Source organism: Oreochromis aureus, linkage group 17 (assembly GCF_013358895.1).
Source record: "Oreochromis aureus strain Israel breed Guangdong linkage group 17, ZZ_aureus, whole genome shotgun sequence".
NCBI classification, from domain to species: Eukaryota; Metazoa; Chordata; class Actinopteri; order Cichliformes; family Cichlidae; genus Oreochromis; species Oreochromis aureus.
The window spans coordinates 36,638,869-36,664,530 of record NC_052958.1 but is presented as its reverse complement, the minus strand read 5'-3'; the positions used below and the strand labels follow the sequence as shown (position 1 = coordinate 36,664,530).

Genomic DNA, 25,662 nt, shown 5'->3' with positions numbered 1-25,662 from the left:
CCGGCAACTGGCAGTGAGTAAAGGAGGAGGAGGCAGATGGCCTGTTTAAGCTGCTGAAGCTACAACCACACCGGATATATTTCATTCTTATTGTTCAGTTTGTATGCCCTGATGGCAGAGAGGGTAGAGAGTGACTAGAAGGGTTCACATTCCATTTTTTACCCATAGGACAAACATCTAAAACACATCAATAAATATTTTCTGCATCAAAGGCTGAGGTAACACCTTTAAGAATAATAATAGGAGTAATAATCTTTCACAAGAGTGTTGCACCCAGTATCACTGTACAGTGTGCACACTCAACTAGAAGCTAACATTTGCTGGAACTACATTTGATATTTGAAATATTGTGTAAGAGAGGCATTGATCAGTGGGAAAAATCACTACTGTAATTTTGATTAGCAGCAGTGAACTAACTAATCATCTATCACACAGCTGTGCAACACATGCCAGACTTCTACTGTGATGGGCCATCAGAGCCAAAACAAAGTCACACACGTGACGCAGAGCTTACATAGAAACCTCTCAACACGGTTTCACAGCAAAACATGTATTAGAGAGGCTGGCCCACCGTGTCCATTTCACGCTTTGCCTCTTCAAAATATAAAACAGACACGCATACAGAAGCTGCATTACCAGCAGGGGGAGATATATTTAAAACCACAAAGTCGGTAGTGAGCAAAAAACATGTGGAGTACAGTTCACGTCTTTAATCGTCAGAGTCCATTAAGCAAGGGAGCTAATATGTCTGTTTAAATACTTGTGATTATTTTCATGTTGGCTTGAAATAAAATATCTCCCTCAGCTATTACCACCAAAACTTGCTGCAACTTCTGTGAAATGGACACGGTGGACCGGCGAGTCTATTACATGCTTTGTTGTGATATCGGGTTGAACCCCTGTGTATTTGCACCACTTATAATTTTAGAGGCATCTTTTGGTGTTTCTTAATCTTTATAATTCATCTATGTAACGAGCTAATTTTGTCGTGTTCATGTGGACATCTGAGGAATTGTTTAGCTTTTAGCAAAGTATACATTCACAGAACTAGAAATCTAGTAAGAGCATGTCTTTATAAGTGAAATAGTGAAAATCTACTTCAGGGTGACTAAATCAAACCTAAACTCAGGACCAAAGGTCCAAGTTTGATCTAAGTTTTACTGGATCAGGCGCTGAGACCCAAATGCCCCAGCATCTGTGCTTTGATGCGCAATATTCACTTATCTATCTCTGCTCTTAATATGTGTTGAAGCGTCCGTGTGGCATATGTCTTTTTCTCTGTTGTTTTCTGGGCATCGACGGACCCCCTCACATGGTTGTGGTATAAATGGAGCACCTTGGAGCTCGTTACAGGCTCACTTGTCTCAATTGGAAGCTTTTAATCACTCATTACAGCTGAATGGCATCGGCAGATGTTCTGTAAAGGAGCAAAGAGCTGGCTTGTTCAATGGGCACAGTGAAGCACTGCTAAATTTTGATCTGCCTCAGTTTGTTTCACTGTGAAATACCAGCTGCAACCCTTCTCGACCGACCCGTATTCCCTGTGATTGTTTCAGCTTGGGAATAGCAGTCCTCTACCGATTCACTCACACTGTCGTTAACCTGTTTTTTGTTTGAATGGGTTTCTTTAATGCTTTTGTCCCGTGTCGCTCTTCGATCTGTCTTATTCTGTACGTTTATACCAAATGACTCACTGCCACAGCTCAGCTTGTGCTGTTACAGTAGCTTCCCTCACCCACCTCCCTGACCTCAGTGACCCTTGGTACCTTCCCCAGCCACGGGCTGCATGACTTTGGATGTGTCACCGCTGCAAATGGTCCTTAAGCATCATTTTCATTCCTAGCTGCCTTAACAGAAAGTGGCTAGCTTGTAGTATGCTCAGCCTTGCAAAGGAAAAAGTAAAAACTGTGTTTCACGTGTTTACAGAGTCAAAATTCATGATTTTAGCAGTAGTTTTGAATGGGAGTCATTTTCCTTCTTGTGATTCCTATGCTTTTATTCCACTGGCTTTATACAATTAAAAGTAGTGCCCACTCACTGCTTGTACAAGGGAATATTTAAATGTCTTAGCAGTTCTTTGTGTTTACAGCTGATTTATCACAGAGTCTGTTCATCAAAGGACCTACTATAACATGTCACATCTCTGCAGATTATTGGGGTTTAACCACAAATGTGTACACCCAGCTTTTCGTTCCTAAACAGCCACACTGTGCTTGTCCTTATTAACCAGTGAAATAGAAAAAAAACCAAAAAAAAAACAGGCCCAGCTGTATGTGGTGTTATAGTTCAAGGAATTTAAAGTAAAAAAGCTGCTGCACTTGATTTATGGCCACATTCTGGCCACTCCAACAGACTAAATCATATCTGACATTCAACATCTGTGAAAGGCTGCTATAAAATCTGCAGCACCATCTTCTATGGTGGGTGAGAAGAGAGAAGATGCTCCAGCGTGACTTCTGCAGCCTTGAGACGAGTCTCTCGAACCACTAATTTTAGGTTCAGAAGCAAAAACACAGCCTTATCATTTGTACTCGATTTTTAAGACTTCTGTAAGTTCAGTCTGGCATCACAACTTACTAAGCACAACTTACCCATTTACATATGTTTTAGGCCAATGAATTATTCCCATTAATCTTTTTCCTCTATAGGTTGTTTTATTGTGTTGTCATATATAGGTATATGTATCAGTTGTCTGTTAGCAGATAGCCTTTAGAGATATTTGAAATGATTTAAATGAGGACGGGATTAAATGAGATAAATAACAGAAAGGACATCTAATATGGTGTGCATAATAAAGTAAAACAGACACACTGAATGTGACGAGTTGGAAGCAGCTTACAGACAGAGCTTTGACGCATTTCACTGGACAGAACTCTCTCTCAGCTGATGGAGCAGAGAGTGGGTGAGAGAGTGTGTGAATGGCAGCATATTTCACTCCTGCATCACTGCTGCTCAGCAGGTTATACAAACACAGGCCTAATAAGTGAGCAGCTTAACCTCACTGACCCTCGCAGGAGAAACAGCCTCAGCCATGACTGGCAGACAAATCTTGTCACCTGTCAACAGTAATACTATCCATCATGTTGGTGTTGTTTACCTTCTTAGAGCAGGACTGCAACAGCGAATATGAGAAGGACAAAGGACATAGCTGGCGTCAGCCTAAAAGCCAACAAGAAATACTTAGCATTGTCTTCTAGTCTGTGACAAACACCCTCTGCTCCTCTGCCCTCCTCTGTGTTTGCTTACTCTCTTACACAACAAGAATACTTCTGTTTCTTCTGTCACTCGCTGACAGAGTTATTTGCAAAACCATCAGTTGTTGTGCTGATCAGCCATTTTTGGAGAAGACCTTGGATATTTGCATTCATAATAAAAGAACTCGCTTGTTCTTTCCTGATGTCGCTGATGTACAATTAGAGTTTGTCCAACTGTAGCTCAGACTGAGCTGTGCCCAAAATGAAAGAAAATAAAAGCGAGAACAGACGGATAAAGGGGGACAGATGAAATGACAGTAGGAGCAATCTTTGCGTGTGCATTGCATCATTGTTGTAATATTTTTTTTATTTCTCCATCATTGACTGAAGCGATAATGAGTTTTGACTCAAACAGCGAAAACAGATTTAAAGGGATTAGGCCAGAGATTGATGAAGAGATTTTTTCATCCATAAAACATCTTTGTCTGCCTCCCTTTCACTCTCTCTCTGCAGCTTACTCACACACATGCAGACACACACCCCGTGTGTGCAGCAGATGCACAAAGCCACATGGAAGACCTCCAAGTTATTTGATGTTGTAAACACTGGAAAATGCGCCACCATACTTAATTGAGACATCCATAGATATAGGTTTGTGCTGGCACGCACATCATGTTGATTATACATCATGTGTGTTTACGTGCTGACTGAGCTAGCACTGCATTGTCTTCAAAGGATTTTGCTAAAGCTATAGTTGTATTTACAGGAATATGAGGTACAATGTGATAAAAATCAGTTAGGAACTACTTGAATTGAATGATTTCAGTTTGGTTTTCTTGTGTTAGAAAAGTTTTATGACACAGAGTTTCATAACATTTAGGCTGCTGTGAATGCAAACATCGCCTTTGTAAGCCTGAGTGAGCCGGATAAATCTGGGTGCGTGAGGTTCACTCTTATGTTGATTCAAAAAATGAGCAACAACCACAGATCTTCAGCTACAGCCGAGAAGGACTTCAGACAGGGTAAGGGATTATGGCGACAGGCATTGTGATCAATATTGCACAAAATGGTTCTTCAGCCAGCGACAGATGAGGGAAAAAAAGTTCCTTTGCTGTGGATTTTGACATAATGAGCGATGATCCCTGGATTATGAGACAGGATGCTTTAACCCCTCCCCTTTGCCCATCAGCTGCACTAAAGTTCTGTTTCATTTTATCCGTTTTGATTCATTGTCTGTCAGCAGCTGCCTGCTTTGGATGCGTTGACAGTGACAAGATGGGGGTTTAGGACAACACCAGTGGAAGATGCAGTGTCAGACCCTCAATCTGATGAGGGGAGTTGATGCAGAGGTCACGGACAATGAGAGAACTGGTTTATTTGAAAGAAAGGCTGAGTGGCTCTAAATCCTAAATGTGCGGTGAACCACTCTAACCCGTAGTGTCCTTCAGGCCTTGGCTTTTTATGAGGGGAAAAAGAAAAATCATTTTTAATTCTGCTTGCTAGACGTTTGGACTACAAGTGGCCTCTAGAGAGCACAAAGATTTCGCTTTTTATCCATGTAAACCTTTAGATCTCAAAGCAGCAGTGATTAATAAAGTATATTCTGGCTGTAAAAAGCATCACAACTATGTGTTGTCTCCACAAGTGATGAACTCTGCCTCATTAGGTTTCATGTGCCAAGAGGAATTAATAGGTACAAAAACAGTCTTTATCTTCTGCCATGTGGGGTGACTGGAAGAAGAGAGATGAACTTTGATACAGGGATTTCTGAGGCAAAGCTAATTTTGTTTAGCTCTAGTTGGTATCGATTTTGGTCTTTTAGGGAAAAGTCTTAAAAGGATGGCATAGTGGTTTGTGTCTGCAGGATTTATTTGGATTCACTTGACTCCTCAGTCAACTTTGATTACCGTGTTGGGGCAAAAAAAGAATCTCAGCGTCCTTACCCGAGGCTGGCGCGCCGGCAGGACCTGCCAAGTGGGAGACGGAGTCGGCGTGCTGTCCGGTCCGGCCTCTCTACCCATAGAGGCCGGCGTGCTGTGTGGTCCTGCGCACCTGCCGAGCCGCCAGGGAGCCTCGACTCATGGCCGCGACTGGTGCGCCGCCGCCGCTGGACACGAGGGCGGATGGACACCTCCCTGTCGCTGGGCCGGGGGCGCTGATTGCCTCTCCCGATTACCTCCCGCGGGGGGGAGGTTCCCCGGCCTTAGTCAGGCAATGGGGGTATGTGGCGGGGCGTGGTCTACGGTGCAGCTGCTGCAGGGGGAGGCGGACGCACCTGGGCGGCATCCGCAATCACTCTTCTCCGGCTTAAACTTGGTGCTCTGACTGTTGTGGTTATTGTTGTTGGTATATGTCCGACTGTGAGCTGCAGAGCTGCAGCCGAGGGTGTGAACAGCAATCGTAAATAAAGATGGTCGGTTCCGTTACTCTCCTGTCACAACGCACAAACTAGAGCCTCTGTTAAATCTCCCAGTGCTGCGATGGCCAGGATTGCAATTATGTTTTCATGTAGGTGTGGGATAACATAAATATATATAATAAATAATAAGTATTCATATAATGATTACTGGCTTCAAAATAAAATGGTTTAAAAAGAAAAGGTAGAACTCTACTGAGTCATGCCAAAACTTCACGAAATGGCTCTGTTTGTGAAGCTTGAGTCATCTGTGTTTTTGAAAAACGGACTGAAGGATTTAAGGTGGCATTTATTTTCCAGTGGAGATGTAGCATTTTAAGTAAAACCCTTCAATTACTTAGCAGTGCTCATGGGCTACAAAGCGCTAACGCCTGGTTTTTCCACTCTTGTCTTGAAGAAGGTTGTTTTCTGTCCCGTAGGAAGTGGTAATTGAGGTGTTTGGCTCATTTGTATTTGACAGTTGCAATATAAGGGATAACACTTTCCAATTCCAACCATCATACATCAGTCACTTGATACTTTTAGAGAGGCCCAATGTGCTCCAGTGCACTTTTCATATGTGAGATGGTACTTGGGGGAATTAAACTCAAAACATGTACAGTAGATGTAGCCAACATCTAATGTTTGTCTTACTCAATCTTACTGGAGTAGAAAGAATAGGAGAATGTACCACTGTAGAGTTGAATTTCTACAACTTTGCTGTTTAAACCGAAAATTTCAAGCAAAGACAAGATTTTTAACACGAGTACTATTAAATATTATTTTTATTTTGTGGTTAGAAAAATTCAAAAGTTCACATTTTGGTGTTTTAATGGAAGAAAGAAAACCTCAAGACAAAAAGTCTCTCAACTGTTTGTGTAGTTTTGATTTATATGAAAAAACAGTAGCCATAAAGTCCTCAAGTGAACATTTTTTTGTTTGTTTTGTGGTATTTTTTATTGTAGCTCATTTGTGTTCCTTTGGCTTGACCTCAGCATCCAATGATTTTATACAAGACAGTGTAAGACAGGTGTACCAGGGAGTCCTCATCCTCAGAAAGGATGAAACTTTGTCAACAACTGCATAAGTCGTCTTTGCCCTGCTGCCCATGTTACATAGAATCAGAAATTTTGATTTGGACTGTGACTCTGTAAATTAAATGTAGCTTAATTCAAAGTTATTCATCGCAGAAACTTAACAGCACCCCTCATTCCTTCTTCCTCTCGTGTGTGTGTTTTACATGTGCACTCCTGTCACCCCTCAATATGTGCTCCCCTTTTTCTGTTTAAAGTATTTCATGATTTGGTAAAGTGTGCCTCATCATAATGCCCCGTTTCCAAATGGCTTTTAATGGCTTATGTGGATCTGTGTGATGCCAGCGTGTGTAGGAAAAATAAATGATGTCGGTTTCTCTAGAGGCTGTTACAGGATGCCACTAAGCCAATCCACCCACCAAACTAGCAGTTAAACATCGCCAGGACCCTGTGGAACATTAATGCTCCAGCCGTCATCAACGCCTTCAATCATTATTCCCCTTGTTTACGTCATTTTACAGTTAATGCAGACTAAAAACAAACAGCGGTTATGTCTAAAAGTCTCAGAATTCATAGTTGGTAGACCACTTGAAGTCACAGAGGACAACAGCACAGGTTTGTTTCTGTGATGCTTTAAAAGCTGACAGATCTGTCTCCAACTAAAGAGATTTACTGCATGTTTATGGGTTTGGTCCTTTTTTGTCTTTATCAGCTATTAAATCAGACTTCAAACACACACGTTGCCTGTGGAAAAGATGCAAAGTAGTAGAGCACTCCTTTGTGTTGTAAATATTTGCAACTGAATGAGCTGAGTTGAGTTGCTGATAAAAATGTTTGTTATCTCGCAAATGTTTTTGATTGCATATCTTTTGTACCTATAAGCTGTTTGTTTTGGCAGGCATTAGACTGCGAGAACTCCTACGCCACAACACATCTTCAAACCTAATTATGACTGAAGTAATGAGACGAATGCTGCTTCGCACATGTGTCTCAACATGCAAATGTCTAAACGTGCGTCTGGAAGAATCAAACAAAGCTAACGCCAGAGCACACGTGTCCGTCTTTGAGCGCAGCATGTGGGGAAAGAATATGGAAACCAAAATGTGAGGGGGTTTGTTGTGTGTGGGTGGTTATAAGTTGTGTCAGGCAGATGGAGAAGCTCCGTCTGTGAATTTGTGTCCCATGCAGCCTCCCATTGGTACAACCAGTATAAACATCATATTTGGGAGAGAAGGTGGCTGCTAAGTGGTTGCTGTGCTTCAGCAATAGCTTTTGAGGTGCTGTTTGAGCTGCTGAGTGGACATCACAACATCTTATTATTAATTATACTTACTGATTTTGGCGCAAATGATCTCTTTTTAAATCCTTTTTGCCAGCTAGCAGCGTCCTACAACGTCGTCCTGAGGGCATTAGTTCAAAGTCAGAGTAAAGAGAGTGTTCTCTGTCTCAACAATAGATCAGGCTTTCCTTAAGACAAACTTATGATCCAGCTTGTCTAGTGAAGTTTAGATCACCATTAATTTTTCCAACAGTTCTGACAATCCCGTCCTGTTTGTTCTACAGTCAGGTTGACAGTGAACATAATGATGCTTTCCATCAGTCCAAAGCCTCATAATGTCTTGCCAAGAAATAATCTCTGATTAGTTTTGTTGTGAATGGAATCAGCATTAACCATAAAATTAATCGTGTCATCATACTATTTTAAGTGCTGTAGCTGCATGTGCAATTGTCTCAGCATGATTCATATAGTAAAAGATGAAGGCTTTATGCAAGCCTCATCTATAGGATTTGAATCCATCTTTCCCTATTGGAGAAGTTTAACTTCCTCACTCAGCTCACTTATATTGAGCCTTTTGTGCATTGCAGGGAGTGACACAGTTAAAAAATCTGTGGACACTACTGCTTCAAGTAGAACTCAGACCAGGGCTCTGCACCTGTGTGAGGAAAAAATCCACAGAGATGTTTTATCCATTTATCTGAGTTTTTTTTAGCTTCACCACATATTACCTCTGTAGCCCTGCCCCAACATTTAAAATATCACGTTCCGTGTCTTGTTACATTTAAGCTGACACATAACACAGTGAAGACAACGCAATTGCCAAACAGCCTGTGTACAGATATGACTCATTGTCCTGGTTCTTTTTAATGAAGAGAGAAAAGGATACAGAGCAAGCGAACATTTAAAAGAGAGAGAGAGCTAGCAGGCTTTAGAGGGCTGACGGGGAATTGCGGCTCATGAATCATCATTGCCCGCTGGACGTCTGGCTGAGTTGCCCAGCCTGCCCTTTGTATGGCCCTGACACACTGCGCTGCGTAGAGCGCTAAGACCTTTGACCTGATCATAAAAGGCCTCCTAAGGGGGACTGGCAGCTGGCCACCATGTTAATGAAGCGACCCGCTAGTTGCTGTCAAGGATGGCAAAAATCCCCCTCATAACTGCAGCCTCAGTGCGCCTTTGTACAGCTGAAACATAGGTGGCAGCTGTTGCCTACACTGTGAGCGTGGGCCACACTGTACTATTGTCATTGTGTTTATGTGTAAATTATGCGAAAGCTTATTCCTGTGTTTGTCTCTGTTGTTGGGTTGTATGTGTCAAAGTACCACATATCTTTATGTCTAGCCTATATATGTTAGTACTCTGGGGGTGTATTTCTACAACTTACCAGCATACTGTGTACATATGGACTTGTGTCTCCCCTTGAATCCACGAACATGACATGCAGCGGATTGTGTAGGTGGCGTCACACTGCGGTCAGTATGTCGTGCAGCCTGATCCCAGGGTCGTGCGGGGGTCGGGTAATAACCACACAATGATGTTCTTTATGGGTCATAATGCTGATAAGCTCCATCCTCTGAGCCCTCTGCCCCGAGACATTTAGGCTCATTGAATGTTAAGTGTCATCACATCCTTTGTGCTTTGTGCTGACTGTCTGCCATCTTCTCACCAGATTGAGAATGTGGATGCCTGCCTCAGTTTCCTGGATGCCAGAGGAGTGAATGTACAAGGGCTCTCAGCAGAAGGTAAGAATAATACAAAATTTGAGGCCTGGTTAAACTTAATTAAGTCAGTGGAGCAGCAGAAGAGAGATGTGGCTGTTGTATTTGTCTAATTTCTAAATCTGGAAAATTAATTTGGCTTCAATGCAACCCATCCTCTGTGGGTAGGTTTCCATTTCTTCACAGTACCAAATGTTTTCAGAAACCTGGTTTAAGCCTGTTTCCAAGACATGTGAGTGTACTTCACGGTAATGGAATTTACCACACTGGTATCATGACAGCTTTCACTATGGCAGTGTAGGCAGTCATTAGGGCATCAGAGTGGATTGTGGGAGGATAAAAACTGCAGGGCAGGATTTGCCTCCTGACCATCAGGCTACACAGTACATGAAACTGTCTCACAAGGCTAGGGTTAGACATTCCAAACAATATATTAAGAATACATTTTACATTGCATTTGACTCTGCAGGGACACCTTAAGGTTCCATAAAAATGTATCTGTATATACAACTGCAGTCAGTTACACACAAAAGTGTCTTCAGTACAGCAAGCAGCACATACAGTGCAGTGAAAACTTATTTGCGCCATTTCTGTTTTCTTTTTTGGCATATTTGACACACTTGTATGTTTCAGATCATCAAAAATTGTAAATAAACTGTGATTAATCACATTTTTTTAAAAACTGAATTTAATTTTGCAAGCCACACCAAGGTATGAATAATTCTATTCTATTTTGTGTTTATAGCACAGAATCACAACAAGAAATCACCTAAATAGGACCTTTTTGAGAAAGTAAAGTAGGATAAAAGATAAAATAAATATAACGCATCATGCTACAATCTAAAGAAACATAAGAACAGATGAAAAACAAAGTCATTAACATCTGTCAGTCTGGAAATGGGTACAAAGTAATTTCTAAGGTTTTGAGGCTTCAGAGAAACAAAGTGAGGGCCATTTATCTACAAATGAAGAAAACTTTGAACAGTGGTGAGGATATCAGAAGTCACAGGCATCAGTGACCAAGGGTATCAGTGACTCATCCAGGAGGTCACAAAAGAATCCAGAACAACATCTATAGAACTGCAGGCCTCACAGTCTCCGTGAAGGTCAGTGATCATGATTCAACATAAAGAGTTCCAAGGCAAAAATCACAGCTGACCACACACACACACACACACAGATGTCTGGTTTGCTAACCTCGTGGGAACATCCCATTGACAACCCTAACCATCAAAAATGAAAGCCTAACCATAACCCAATTGTAACCCTGACACTAAAACCACATTTTGAGTGTGAAAAATGCCTTCAAATCATTAGCCCTCGTGGGGACCAAAATCCAGGTCCCCACGAGGGCTGTTGGTCCCACCAGTATAGTAAATTTCAGATTTTGGTCCCCACCAAGATAGGAAAAACCGGTATACACACACACACACTTAGCCAAAAAGCACTTGATGATCCCCAACACTTTTGGTAAAATAATCTGTGGACTGACAAGTAAAAAGCTTTTTGAAACGTTTGCACCCCATTTCATTCATGCATAAAACTAACACAACTTCTTATAAAGAGAAAATCATACCAACAGTCAAACATGGTGGTGGTAGTGTGACAATGCAGAGGCTGCTTTGCTTCTTAAGGAACTGGACAATTGTCTGTCATTGATGAAAACATGAATTCTGATCTCTGCTAGACAAGGAGAAGGACAGTGATCTGAAACACACATATTCACGTTTGAACGGCTCAAACGTAAATATGGAGTTCAGGACATAAAATTCAGGGCATAAAATCTGATTGTGATGCTTTGGCATGACTTTCATCAGGCCGACCTCTTCCAAAAATCCTTCAGGTTTGCTGAATTAACTAAATCAGGGGTCGGCAACCCGCGGCTCCGGAGCCGCATGCGGCTCTTTAGTCCTTATTTTGCGCCTCCGCGTGGTTTGGGAAAATAGAAGAAGTATTTAGCTGAAGTGCATTTTATTTGTGTTTAGTTCTTTTTTTTTTAACTTGTAGTTCTAAATTGGAAGATTATTGTGACTTTGAAATATAAAAATAAAATTATATCTTTTTTTTTTTTTTCATCGCTCAAAATAAGCGTCACACGCGGAAGCCGGTGTACCTGCCAAAACGCCGTGCATTTATCGAGACTTTCAACCCCAGATAGGCCAATTATGGATCTTCGGATCCACATTATGTCGGCAGCTGTTCTCCACCGTGAACTATGTTAAAAACAAAACCGCTCACGCCTCACAGATGACAGCTTACAGTCCTGCGTAAAGATGAAAGCCCCGATTTGCAGACGCTGTGTGCAGAGGTTTGGGACCAGAAGTCTCATATCACGGCGGACCCGACGATGTTTGCATGGACATGCTTTTCAGCATCTCTTTATTGACCACTTTTCAAAAGCCAGCTTTATGCTGTACGCATAAAGCCGGCTGTAGCTTTTCAGCTCACAGCCCGACAACACAACAGCAGAGAGAGCACAGACTTTAAGGCGGCGAGGCGCGATTGCGGGTGCTGCTCAGGTGCGTCCAACTCCCATTCAGTGGCGCTGCAGACCACGCCCCGCCACCCACATTAACAAGGTAAAATAGATATTTAGGCAGAATTTTGTAAATATCTATTTTTTTTTTTTAGCGGCATAGTGCTTTTTTTCCAATTACTTTTTAAAAGTCAGGTCAAGGCTCCAAAAGCCCAAAGGCGATAAGGGTGGCGGCTCATAACAGTTTTTGTTTGCTACATGGATCATTTTAGTTCAGCTGGGTGTCTTTCCTTTTGTTATATTTCTTTAAGAGTTCAAAATGTGTTAATTACATAAATAAAATGTAATTTTCTCTGTAACACTTCATGGATTTTATAAGCAACACACCTTAGTTGCTCTGTAAATTCTTTTAAAAAGCAGTTAAAAACTTTTCTGTTCAAACAAGCCTTTTGTTGATCTACGTATTTTATATTCTTTACATTATTTACATTTGATCATTTACATTGTGTATATTGTCTATTGATTGTATTGTTTATTTTAATATTTGTGTACAGCGCTTTGTGACTGCCTGTCTGTGAAAAGCGCTTAATAAATAAACTTTACTTACTTACTTTAGTTGTCCACACAAAGCACAAAAAACAATATATACAGTGTCATCTTCATTTTAGATTTCAAAAAGTATTTGCGGCTCCCAGTGGGTTTTTTTGCGTGGAAACTGGGTCCAAGTGGCTCTTTGGGTGTTAAAGGTTGCAGACCCCTGAACTAAATGTTCCAAAGAAGAGTTGGCCAAAATTCTTCCACAGTGATGTAAAAGACTCATTTCAGTTTTTACTGCTCAGCCAGTTATTAGGTTTAGGGGGCAGTTACTTTTTTCATATAGGGCAAGGTAGGTTTGCATAGCTTTTTTTCCCTTTAATAGATGAAATCTTCTTTTAAAAACTGCTTTTTTGTATTTACTTGGGTTATCTTTCTTGGACATTTACATTTCTTTGATGATGTTAAACATGTAAGTGTGCTAAATATGCACAACAAATAAGAACGTCAGGAATATAAAAAACAGTTTTTTACACTATATAGCAGGTTTCACTGCATCAAGTGAAATGTGATGCGCCACACACACACACGCAGTAGAAGGTTCACTGCAAGTCCAGATCTTGAGATCCGAGAACCGATATTGTTACGTTTCAAAGTACGGAGATCTTAAAGAACATTTAATAGTTTCTCTGTCAGTACGTATTGGGATGTTTATATCATATTCATAAAGGTTTATACTCACAATGACTACATTTAAAACTGTTAGAAGACAGTCACTGTCTAAGAAAACTGAACTTTTGTTGTTTGGTGTGTAGTGTTGAACAAAATGCACATCTACAAGGACCTGTGCCTGCTATGACCCATGTTGTTTCTGCTCCCTTTAAATATTAATGGGCTGAACTTGCCCTTGACCTCTCGAGCAGCAGAAATATCCTAACAGGCTGACACACTGACCGACAGCTCTAAATTCTCCATGCTCAGCTGCAACACTAAAAACAGCAAAGTGACTTGCTGGGCCTGGAATTCCGAAGTGGATCTGTATATGGGCTATTGGGTTACCCTGTTCGTTGCTGTTGCCGATGCATTTCATTTGCTGGCTTCTCTTGGTCTTTCTTCTATTGAGCATGTGTTGGTTGTGTTTGTGACTTGAATGAGACAGCCATTTCTGCCCTTTAATGTCTAATTGAATCTGCCCAGGGCTTTCCTGGCAATATGCAGGCTTTATTATAGTTTTACAAGATGTGGGAATAAAGTAGGAGGCTTGATCTGCATACAGGAACCTAGAAACTACTTATAGCAATAACTACTCCAGAAGTCTCCTTGCATCTCACTGGTGGGAGGCTGTAAACCAAAGTTCCGGAAAAAGTCATCTCATTGAAGAGTGTTTTATTTCCTGTACAAACATTTCACAGAGGGGACTTATGGGCTTTAATGAAATCGAGTCCACACACTACAGAGGAGGATGATGGTGGCTTTTATACTAAAGACTTGAGACAAAGAAAGACTTCCAATTAAAATTCAATAACCTAATATCTCCCGGATGTGTTAGCACAGTGTTTCATACATGTGGAAACTGATCCCAGACATAAATCCTCATGACTAACTAAGCTGACATTTTTGCCAGGATAAATTTCAGTCATTGTTGCAGCTTACACCATCATCACCTAAAGCCTCCTTAGTATCCATACTAGTTACACTAATATTATTAATATGTTTGAAATTGCAGCTTCCAATGTTAGCACTGCTACTGAGAGCATGCTGCTGTGTTGTCAACTTAAACATGTTATAAAGACAAACTTCATACACTAAAACACATGGTCAAGCTTGACCCTTTTGGACACAAAATATCTCAAAGCGGCAACATAAAGTTTTACCTCTTCAAATGTGATAATTATCTTCAGGAAGTTCAGTGTAGCATTTCCACCCTTAAAAGCAGGTGTAAAGCCCCCAAACACATGTTTCCTACACTTGATAATTGGTTACATTGAGGGGTCCTTACAGCAGGTCATTAAACACTCTTTCCAATGCAGGGTCTCACCAACTGAGGCTATTAAAAAGACAGGCTCTATTTGGTTCTAGTGCTACCAGGAAACCAATAGTATGACCTACTCACCACATTAAAGTCCCTTTCATTAGTGGCTTTAGGACAAGATCAACCATGGGTACACACTTGTCCTATGATCAGAAGGCAGGGCTCATGCCTTTCAAGTAGAGTTAGGAAAGGTACTAAGACAAAGCAGTGCAATGATGGAAAACATGAAAAAATAAGAAAGAGAAAATTCTTTAGAAAAAGCTTACGGAAGTAAAGAGAAGGCAGAAGCTGCTGATGAGAAAAGTGAAGTAATACAGGCTATTAGTGATGACACGGTATTTGTGTTGCCTAGCCTCGCTGTTTCATTAAATAAGTAGCTTCTTCTTTAAATGCTCCAGAGTAGCATTTCTCCTGCTGACACTTGTTGACATGAAGTGGGTGTGGACCTCTGACAAAAATGTCTAATGGGAGCTTTACCAAACTGCCATCAGTGTCTCATAGAATCCTGCAGTCTCCTTTTTTTTTTTACTCTAAACGGACAGAAAAAGGTGACTCACCAGGAGAGTTTCACATCACATTTTGAGCAGGCACTCATACAGAGCTTTGGTCAGATGATAAGCTGAGTAATTTGTGGCGAACTCTTACCAGAAAAGTAACTGAAAATATGGCAGAATAGTGATGTCAGGAATTCATCTTCATACCTAAATTCTAAAGACAATTTAGGTTACAACTGTTTGTCCTGCTTTCCTAAACAACACAAATATTTTGAAGACAAATCAGCCTTTGTTGTGCACATGTTCACAAAATTATTGTTGTATTTACAGTTTCACTGAATCTTAATCTGAATTTCACCAAGTTAGCACCAAAGACTAAACATCTTTTTGGACACAATCCAAAGTCATCAGCATCAAAGCCAGCACAGGGTAAATATCCACCCCAAAGTTAGCATAACTGTCTTTTTGCTGCATATACTAGCATCGCACTGCACTAGAATAAAATGTTGGTCCATGAACATAGTATACATGGCAGTCATGCTGGCTCCAAAACATGTCTGTCATTGCCAATTACCTCTAAAGTCATTTGCAGGGGACAACGCTGTTACACGGCTCATTTAACAGATCTTCATGAAAAGGGACTCTTTCCCTGTCTAAATGGAAATTACCTGCTACATGATAATTTGAAAGAGGAACTAGATCATCCACCAAATATTAAAAGCATGTAAAAAGACAACATGTTCTCAAAAGGGGGATAGAAATTAGCATTGCTGAATTGCATGATTGGTATTGTCACCTTGGCCCAAGCCTGCATCCTGTTAAAGTTTCTTTAAGGAAAATGAACTGCTGAGTTTTCCCACAAAAGCACTTATTCTGTTGGATCGATAAAGCATTATTCTGCTTCTTGTCCTCAACAGTATCATTTCAGTGGGGGCTGGGTTTTTTTTTACAAGTTGCAAAAAAGTTTTAGTCCCAGTGCAGCAGAATCTGCAACGTTAGTTTCCCTAAAGCATAGAAAGCGTTTTCTTTTCTGATTCTCTCAAAGGCCTAGTGTATATTACCACCTCTGGGTGTTAGAAAATAGGAAACGCCCCCAAGAGATTAATCTTCCCTAACTTTCACAGCCTCTGCAGCATAGCCACGGATGGCCGGGGGAATGTTTGTTCCTCACTAGATTGAAAAATGTAGTAAAAACCCCTGTCAGCCACTGCCATTCTTCCCATCCCTCTGTGTGCCAGCTCTCACTGAGACTTTGGTATGAAAAGCCCATTTCACAAACGGGTGCGTTAGCCAGTGATCAATTCTTTTTCCTCTTCGCCGACTGGATCCTACTTCAGGACTGTGTGTGTGTGTGTGTGTGTGTGTGTGTGTGTGTGTGTGTGTGTGTGTGTGTGTGTGTGTGTGTGTGGGAGTCTGTGAGGGAAGCATTTGTTTGAGTTTTGTCTGAGATTAACTCAAAAGTGTTCAGGGTAAGATTTACACTATAGACTTATTGATTCGAGGATTCTTTCTGTTGCCTCTTCAGCATATTTAAGCAGTTACTTTGTCTGCAGCTGTGCTATTTGTTGAAGATTCGATATCCAAAATGTGAATACTATCTTATTATTGTTGTATGTTACTCTTTTCTGCTGTAATCTCATTTTGTACCATGAATATGGTGATTCATACGTGGTTATCAGGGCCGCTGTTTTCTAGCTTGTTTCATTTTAGTTGTCATTCAGATAATAAAATCCAAACTGCTCATTCTTCCTTTTTATCTCACGCATTTGAATGGTTTTGGCTTTGTCAGTACACAGTGTCACTTCTACCCTCACCCAGCAGCACATGCAGTCACTTCCTTATTTCATGGCGAGAGCAGAACTATAAACAAAGTAACTCTTTTATATTTTTAGCTGCTTGGCCAACAGACTTGTGCCAGTAATAGATCAGAGTAGTAGTTCCCCTACTGGTCACCGCTCCTAAATTATCCAGCTGTGCGAAGTTAGAGATGTTTTATTTGGATCTGCAGTATAACAGCTGGACCTTCTTCTGAGCAGTGGCCTTAATCATTCCTGCTAAATACAGTTAAGTGACTGAAGTGCTTATTCTATAACTCTGTATATCTTTATGTAATCTAAACCAGTCAAAGCTGGCGTCTAATTGCTCTTTTTAAATACTTACGTTTGCTTCACAACAGCTGCTCTTGAGCTCTGTCCCCGAGTGTTTTTTTCTTCTTCCACAATCAGCATATGCTCGTTTTATAGTGCTTGAAAGTAACAATACATGTTCTGGGAAAAGGTTATCTTTGGCTCCTTACTTTCACTTGCAGAAAATACTTTAATTTCAAGAAAATGCATAGGTAGATTTAGAGGATACATGGATGCAGGCGGATTGCACATGTGTACTCTGCGTGTATGCTTGCCATGACTGAGATTGAGATTGAAGTCACATTTCTATCCATAGAGAATTTGATTCTGTAGGTCCATGGCCATATGAAGGAGGAATTGTTAAATACCTAACACGGCAAACACTTACAATCCATTTTTACCTTCCAGAAATCAGGAATGGCAACTTAAAGAGCATCCTGGGTCTCTTCTTCATCCTGTCACGCTACAAACAGCAGCAACAGCAACAGCAGCAGTATTACCAGTCCCTGGTGGAGCTCAGCCAGCAGACCAGCAGCACCGCATCATCTGCCAGCAGCCACAAATCACAAGAGATGCAGTCCAGGTATGTTACACTAAACATTGACAGAGATTTTCATGCAGATCAGTCTTTGTTTTGCTTCTCTTTTGCTGCCTGCCTGTTTGGGATGCATGGTTGATGTTGCAATATTCATTGATTTATCACTTTCAGATGCTCAATTAGGTCCTGTTATAGTTTTTCTTAACAGAAAACTAAGGGATGTGACCTCCTCTCTGTGGTGCAGGAAATGAATAACAAGATACAAAGATGATGCTTAAGGTTTTTGCTGCATCAGCTCCATATGTAAGACGAGGCAAGTTAGCTGACAGAAAGCAAAGAAACTACATTAGTCAACTCAATTTGATTTATATACTGTAGCACTTTTAAAACAACACAAGCTGACCCAAATTGCTCAATGAATTAATGAAATCTTAGTCTCTGATCTACAAAACACAAACTCCTCACAGAGTTGAGAAACCAGACTTGGCACACAGGTACATTTCAGACCAGACTCAGGTTCTAATCTGACTATTAGGTGGCTGTAGCTCAGGAGGTAGAGCAGGTCACCTATTAATCGGAAGGTTGGTGGTTCGATCCTTGGCTCCTCCAGTCTGCATGTCAAGTATCCTTGGGCAAGATACTAACCCCAAGTTGCTCTCCGATGCATCCATCGGAGTATGAATGTGTGTGAATGTAGTTAGAAAAAGCACTAAGTACAGATAAAGTTCTTGGGTGAATGTGATATGTTGTATAGAGTGCTTTGAGTACTCCGGGAGAGTAGAAGAGCGCTATATAAGAATCAGTCCATTTACCATTTTACTATCCATTGAACAGAAATCTAATCTAAGCCTGTGAGCCTGTGTTTAACAAACACATGTGAGAGTATTATTGATCATTTTTTGTGCCTGACAGAAAATAAATGCCAAACATTTGCTTTATAAGCACTTCAGTGCAAACGCTGACAGCATCATTTGGCACTGCCATTAGCATCTGCCTAATAAGGTAGCTATAATAAGCTAGAAGATGTTGCAGAACTGTTTCATGACTTTTCTTCAGGTGAGTACCCCAGAGGTGTTTAATATGACGTTGCTTGTTGTATGTTTATTTAGAAATACAGTATAATGCATTTCGAAAAACAGTATATGCATTTCGTTGCCCTGTACCTGTGCATGTGCAATGACAATAAAGTTGAATTCTATTCTATTCTATTCTATTCTATTCTATTCTATTCTATTCTATTCTATAATAAGACGTGGATTATACAGCAGACGTGTTGGCCTACAGAGGGCTGTAAAAGGCAGCAGAAGCAAAGAAGGCCCGTACTTGTGTGATGTAAATAGACACAGCAGCATTTAAAAGAAGGCCTGAGATGCCACACATGAGCAGCATTCCCCCCGGCCAGATCGAGATATTGCACAGCCACACGGTTTGGCTGCGATGTTTTCTATTAGTGTGTGTGATTGTAGAGAGAGGATATATGCATTAAATAAGTGCAATAACAGCGTTAAGTCTCAGTATTTAAGGAGTGGGCATGTGAGTAAGATGATACTGTCGAGAGCTTGTTTGGTTGAGTTAGGAGATGGTGGCAGTGGGGTCAGTGTATCGTGTGTTAAGGGGTGTTATTAGGGGCACAGCTGCCTCCCATTCCCACCCTCTTTATTCACCCCCACAACAGGTGGTGAATGCTCTTGCTCTCTCTCTTTTATACACACACACACAAAACAGTGAATTGTTGGAAGCACATCACTGTGTCAACCTAGTTTTCAGACTTGACGAATCAATACATACACACTTAATGAGCCATTACAGAAGCTGCACATTTCACCAGTGTCTTTTTTTAGTTTAGAGCTCAAGAAAGAATTTGTTTCAACCAAAGAAGTGTCTCAGATGATTTCCATGTAGACCCTCACTGTCTCTCTCCTGCACTAATAAGTGAATAATGCCTCAATGTTGAAGGCCACAGTGGAGGTCAGAGGACCAGTCCATGTCTGTCTGTGAAAAAATAAGCTATTAAAATGTGACAATATCCATATCTGACTGAAGACAGTCTGCAAAGGTCAGAAGGAAGGATGGAAATTAAGGAACTGATTGAAAATGTTGCTTTCAAATCAGGGAAAATAATGTGTTAAGAACAGTCTACAGATGCAACATAATTTGACCTGTCATCAATTAAAATCTCATGAGCTGGTGCTGGTTTGTAAAACAGCGTTTTAAGAAGGTCCCACAGTTCTGAATTGTGTGTCTGAGTGTCAGTGTGTGAGTCAGAATGAGCCAGTCATGAGCGCATAACTCAAACATCATAAACGGGTGATTTGATGTTCTCAACCAAATTCCACGAGTATCACATTCCATAATTTAATGTATGTCATTGGCAACACGCAGGATTTATTTCTCACATCTCCACAACATCATTGTAAGGGTTTTTGTTAACTGTAAGAAATGTCTCATCGACGATAATCAGATAATTAGACTTCTGTTAAAATAATACGCTGAGTTGAGTATCATAGCTTCATAGTTTCAGTACATTACTACTATATTTTAATAATACATTACACACATGAACAGGAACATTTCACTGTATATCAAAGAAACACATAGGGAGACATTTACTTTTCATATTATGTCATGTCTAATTCAGATGATATTAAGGCATTGTAAGTTTCTTCTGTGTGAGGTTTCATGCCTGGCTGGTGCAGGCTCCACTTCCTTTTCACTCTCAAAACATGGAAATGTAATTAAATCTATTCATGGAAATCTACTTTAATTCTCATTTTCCGTAACCTCCAGTCGACCCTGAAGATTTAACATGTCTGAATGGATTTTGTTTTAAAGTTTGCAAATGATCTCTTCCTCAGAGATACACACACATATATACACACTCACACACAGAGATTCATTTGGGCTGCTGCTCATCTGTAGTTGTGGTATGGGAGCTTTCTATAGACAGCACCTGCTGGCCTAGCTGGTGTCTCCAGGGCAGGGGATGAGATGAGTGTGACTCTGTATGTGTTTAAGGGGAACTCCCCATAGGACACAGCACGACAGCCCGGAGCCACAGTCTTTCAGTCTTTCAGTGCTCTACAAGGCAGGGGGGCCCAGGCCTGGCAGGGCACAGCAAGCCCTCCCTCCTTAATTCACCATGTCCCGGGGCGACCACGTTGACCCACTGGTATGGTGCTCCTCGCGCCTGCCCACCGCTGTGTCTCGCGACAGAAAGAGCCGCTTGCCATATGGGAGAGCAAGCAGCCTGGCCAAGATTGACTCATCTCATAGGTACAGTTGGATCTTGTAGAGTGTGTGTGTGTGGTAGCATCCAGGCACTGGACGATATTTGGAAATTACACGATGACATGAGGAGGATGGATTAGTCTCAGTGGCATCATGAACTGGTAAATGGTTCAGTTCTTCTTGTTTGTTGGTTTAGCCTTTTATATGACATGTTTTATGTCTAGCTTTTTATTATAGGCTGTTAATACGGACACGATGTTTGCCAGTGAGAAGTTGAAATGAACTGTGTTCAAGTCATTAGTCTGTCAACAGCTTATTTAATGAATGGGATACTACACTGTAAAAGCCCAGTTTTGTACTGTATGTATTTGAAGCTAATTATCCATGCTCCAGCTCCAGTAATGCTTTGCGCCTGGTTGGAAATTTTGTTCTTGATTTTATAGCAGTATTTAATTTTCTACTGTGTCCTGCAGAATGTTCCAATCCAATGGCAAAATAAGCAGTTTTCGTGTTATTCTGGACACGGCACCACATTTGGTCATGTGGCATAATGCCTCCGAAGGTGTGGAATACTGATGCATTTGCTGTTTGCATATCATCTTTTACTAAGAGGTGGTTGGTTTCCTTTACCCATAAATGACAACACCAGTGGTGTCAGGTCAGAAATCATTTTTGCACATTGCTGGTGCTTTCAACCTCTTACTGAATGGTGTGTTACTTTATTGGTGCTGTGACATTCAAGTTCCTCAACTACTTGCAGAATGTTCCTTAGAAACTGCTGCCTAGCCAGCATTATTGTAAAGTAGATATGGAGTTGATACATGCTGAATTAGGTATGTGGCTTTGTGTGAGATACCCAAGCTTGAAAGCTCTTTGTTGGAAATTCATCCCCTGATGTCAAGGTCAGATGACATCTTATTACCTGCTATCATCACAGTGATTCGAGCGCACGGATGCCTCGTGTTTTGGCTCTGGAACCCATCAGTTTTAGTTTGTGTCTGACCTCAGCGCTGTGGCTACCAGGAAGCTGAAACTGAAATTAATAGCACAGCAATGGTATCCAATATGGCTTGCATATGCACTGCAGTGTCGCGGACTATTAAATAGAGGCCACGTTGATGTATGTTGTATACAATGAAAAGTGACAGACTGTAATCCCCCCACCCCTCTCGTCTTCACCACCCCTATTCCATCACCATTTCTTGATCCTGCCCTCATGTGTTCTGGTGTTTCTTTTTTCCACACTCAAATGATCTTGAATGTTTTGGGTTGGATAAGCACCCCAGGCTGGAGACTATACCATTGCCTTCATGTTTCATTACATTTAATATAGTTGGAAGTGAGGGTAAGGATGGGTCTTGTAATGGAAAAAAACACAAAACTCTAGTTTTTTTTTAGTCTCCATATACTGCTAGAACTATAGCCTGCTCTCGCATTATTTTTCCTTTTCCTTATACTCCTGCAGCTTCTGTTGCCTTTACAGATTACTTTACATGCCTTTTACAGCCCTTTACTCTGAGTATGAGTAAAAAGAGAGAAAGGACCGCGAGCAGAAGGACAAAAGGTTTTCTTAGAAAGAAATACAATGCACAAATTTAGACTCCACCTTCCTTTCCCCCAAACCTGCTGATAAAGCACTTTAGCATGTGACAGGCTCCACTAAACTGTCACACCTTGGCTTTTTTGTGCAGTAAAGACCTCTTAGAATATTTACAGGAACACTTACATGCTACTAGGAGATGACATTGTGGGTGTCTTGTTGCGGGTATTCACTGATGTATCATTTATTACATAGTTCATTATTAACATGATGCAAAGGTGCTCATCACTATAATTGCGTTCTGCTCTCTGCTCAGGAGCTTGTTAGAATAACAAGGTGTCATGAAAACCTGCAAAGGCAATTAGAGATGTACTGCAGCTCTGCATTCATCACAGGTGGGTTAAAAAGGAATTTAATTGTCTGGAGCAAGAGGTGTAAATGGAGAAAGATGAGAGAGAGAAATGGAACCTATAGTAAAGATGGACAGTTGAAAAGTTAATTAATAATTTTCCCACCACCGTAAAAGGGCCTAATCCTTTATAGTTTAACTTATGAACAAAATGATTCTGCTGCTCTCATTGAGTCTACAAAATGATTTATGTGTATTCAGCATATTTAATCAAATCACTGCAAAAAGGCCTAAACCAGCCTATTATTGTACTTCTGCATTTTTAGGCCAAATTCTGTTAAAGTAGGAAACAGCTAAAGATTTTGCTGAATCCTAATCTTCATTTCTGTAGTATATAATTGTACTGCAGGTTTTGTAGTCATTTCTTCTTTAAACCAGTTTTTTCTTTTTTAATCAGCTTTTGGTGGGTGTCACCTGTGCCTGAAATATCATAATGTAAAACCTGTTTTTTTTTCATAATCAGTTTTATGCATAGCTGAGTGGTGCAAACTTACAGAAGATAGTTGCTGTGCCTCATTCAGTGACCCAGTATAGGTAGTTTATTGTCCATCTTGTCCACTTTCAGACACCAGTGCCAAACCAGCAGCCCACAAACACAAAACAGAGAAGGATTTGTTCTTGTTTGTCAGAAAAGAAGGACCTCTAAACAGACTGCTGGTGTTTGCTGCTTCCTCTGTCCTTCAGCCAAAGCAGCTCTGCAAACTCTGAGTAGAGGACAGATTCAAGGTTTTACTACTGAACTTCATCTTGTTCTCATTCATCAAGACAGTGATTGGAAAGCTCAGGTCTCTACCTGTGTTCAGCCTGTGAAAGGTAATGTTAGTTCAAAGGGTTTCTTCTGGGAACTAGCTTAAATTTGTCTAATGTGTGGCAGTTTCTTCCTGACAAAGGGCTAGCAGTTCAAACAGATCAAACTGAACTGCTAGCAAAGCATTGATTTGGTTAGAATCCACAATTATTGTGATCATTGTAAGTTTTGTTATTTTTGTTTGTTTTATTGTCATTAGCTAGTAACACGATTCTGCCATCACATATGCCTAATTGAACATTTGATGTTTATTTTTTGTCTTTCATTTTTTGTAATTTTCTCTATTTTATATGCTTTTATTTAACATCATTTAATCATCAGATTATTGTTTAGTACACTAGTATGTTAACATCTTGGTAGCTAAGGAGTAGGTAGCTAATGTTTCCACTGTTTAAAGTCTATTTTCTCACTAAAAAAACAAACAAAAAAAACACAAAATGTCCAGCTGACGTAGGGGCTAACTTTTAAAAGCAGGTCAGATTACCATGGTAATTGAGAAGTACTTTACCAGATATACAAATGGTCAGTAATAGCACATCTTTATTGAAAATACATTCTACAAGTTGCTTAATTACAAACAAGTCAAACATGAATAGAGTTTCCTTCCTGTAACAGTCATTCCCATCTCTGCCAATGACTAAGTGTGACTGGTGCTGTGGGTATTTCCTTTGCCTCTGTCTTGTGTGTTTTCTTCAAACCATGCCTTCAGAAAATTGTTTGTGAAAGTTTGTGTGTGTGTGTGTGTGTGTGTGTGTGTGTGTGTGTGTGTGTGTGTGTGTGTGTGTGTGTGTGTGTGTGTGTGTGTGTGTGTGTGTCAACAGCCCTATAAATGGATTAGGAGATGTTATTGGCCTAGTCATAAGTGTGTGGTAACAAACATGTGTGAGCCATCATGTGAAAAATCAAAGAAATGTGCACTGGCATGCTACAGTATTTACCACATGCTTCTTCTCTTCTTTCCCTTGGTCCATCTCTCTCTCTCTCTCTCTCTCTCTCTCTCTCTCCTATGCTTACATCTGAATGACTCTCCTCTCACACATTATTACATTAAGACATGGATTAAGAAAATTCCAGCAAGTCACTGGTCTTGTTTCTTATCTGACTGTGTTAACAGTGTTGCCCATCTTCTCTGCTTTTTCCTCAGTCTCACAGCACGATATGCAAGTCCTCCAGGCCACAGTGGAATAGGTTCACCACAGAAGAAAAACACCAGGTAATTATGGAAAAACAGATCTTAAAATATCTTTATTTTATTTGTTAAGCTAGTTTATATGTGCAATTTAGTTTTTTTCAGGGAGGGCTTTGAAGAGCTGCTCTCTCCACAGTCAGGTCAGAGGTCAACAGGCAGAACACCTAATAAGGATTTAGTGTTTTGCTCTTGGGTTCTCAGGATGTAGCTGCTGTAGCTTTATGGTAGTTTGAACGAATGTGTGACAGTGAACAGCAGAATGTGATGTGCTAAATGTTCATTTAGTGAGGGTGAGAAATTCATTCCCAGATATGGGCAGACCAGAACAACAAAGATAAAAGGGATTTTTCACATACATGTAAAGACATACACTTTAAAATGTAGCCACACGTGCTGCATATACACAGCCTCCTTCAGCTGTCTGATGCTTGCAGCATTTGTTCCAACTCAGAGGCAGTGGGAACCAGCATGTTGGCAAATAATTCCTCTCCAGCCACCACTGAGCAATGGTAAAAATGCTACAGCCAGCAGTTCCAGCCCTATGGGTGATAATCTGCCCTCTCACATCACTGCTGCTGCCGCTCTGCAGAAATAGCTCTTTAATTCCCCACAAACAGATGAAGATACACATACCCACGTGCGTGCACACAAACAAATCACTTATATTA

The 25,662-nt window shown here is 40.7% G+C and overlaps 1 protein-coding gene across 3 annotated transcripts in view; it reads left to right on the top strand.

Annotated features, from left to right (window-relative positions):
• The window catches only part of nav3 (neuron navigator 3), a 198,355-nt gene that overhangs the window by 71,112 nt on the left and 101,581 nt on the right, over positions 1-25,662 (top strand). For all 3 annotated transcript variants that reach the window (XM_039600943.1, XM_039600942.1, XM_039600941.1), the window contains exons 4-6: positions 9,572-9,644; positions 17,691-17,865; positions 24,950-25,018. In XM_039600943.1, coding sequence (XP_039456877.1) covers positions 9,572-9,644; positions 17,691-17,865; positions 24,950-25,018 — 317 coding nt within the window. The remainder of the gene's footprint in view (positions 1-9,571; positions 9,645-17,690; positions 17,866-24,949; positions 25,019-25,662) is intronic.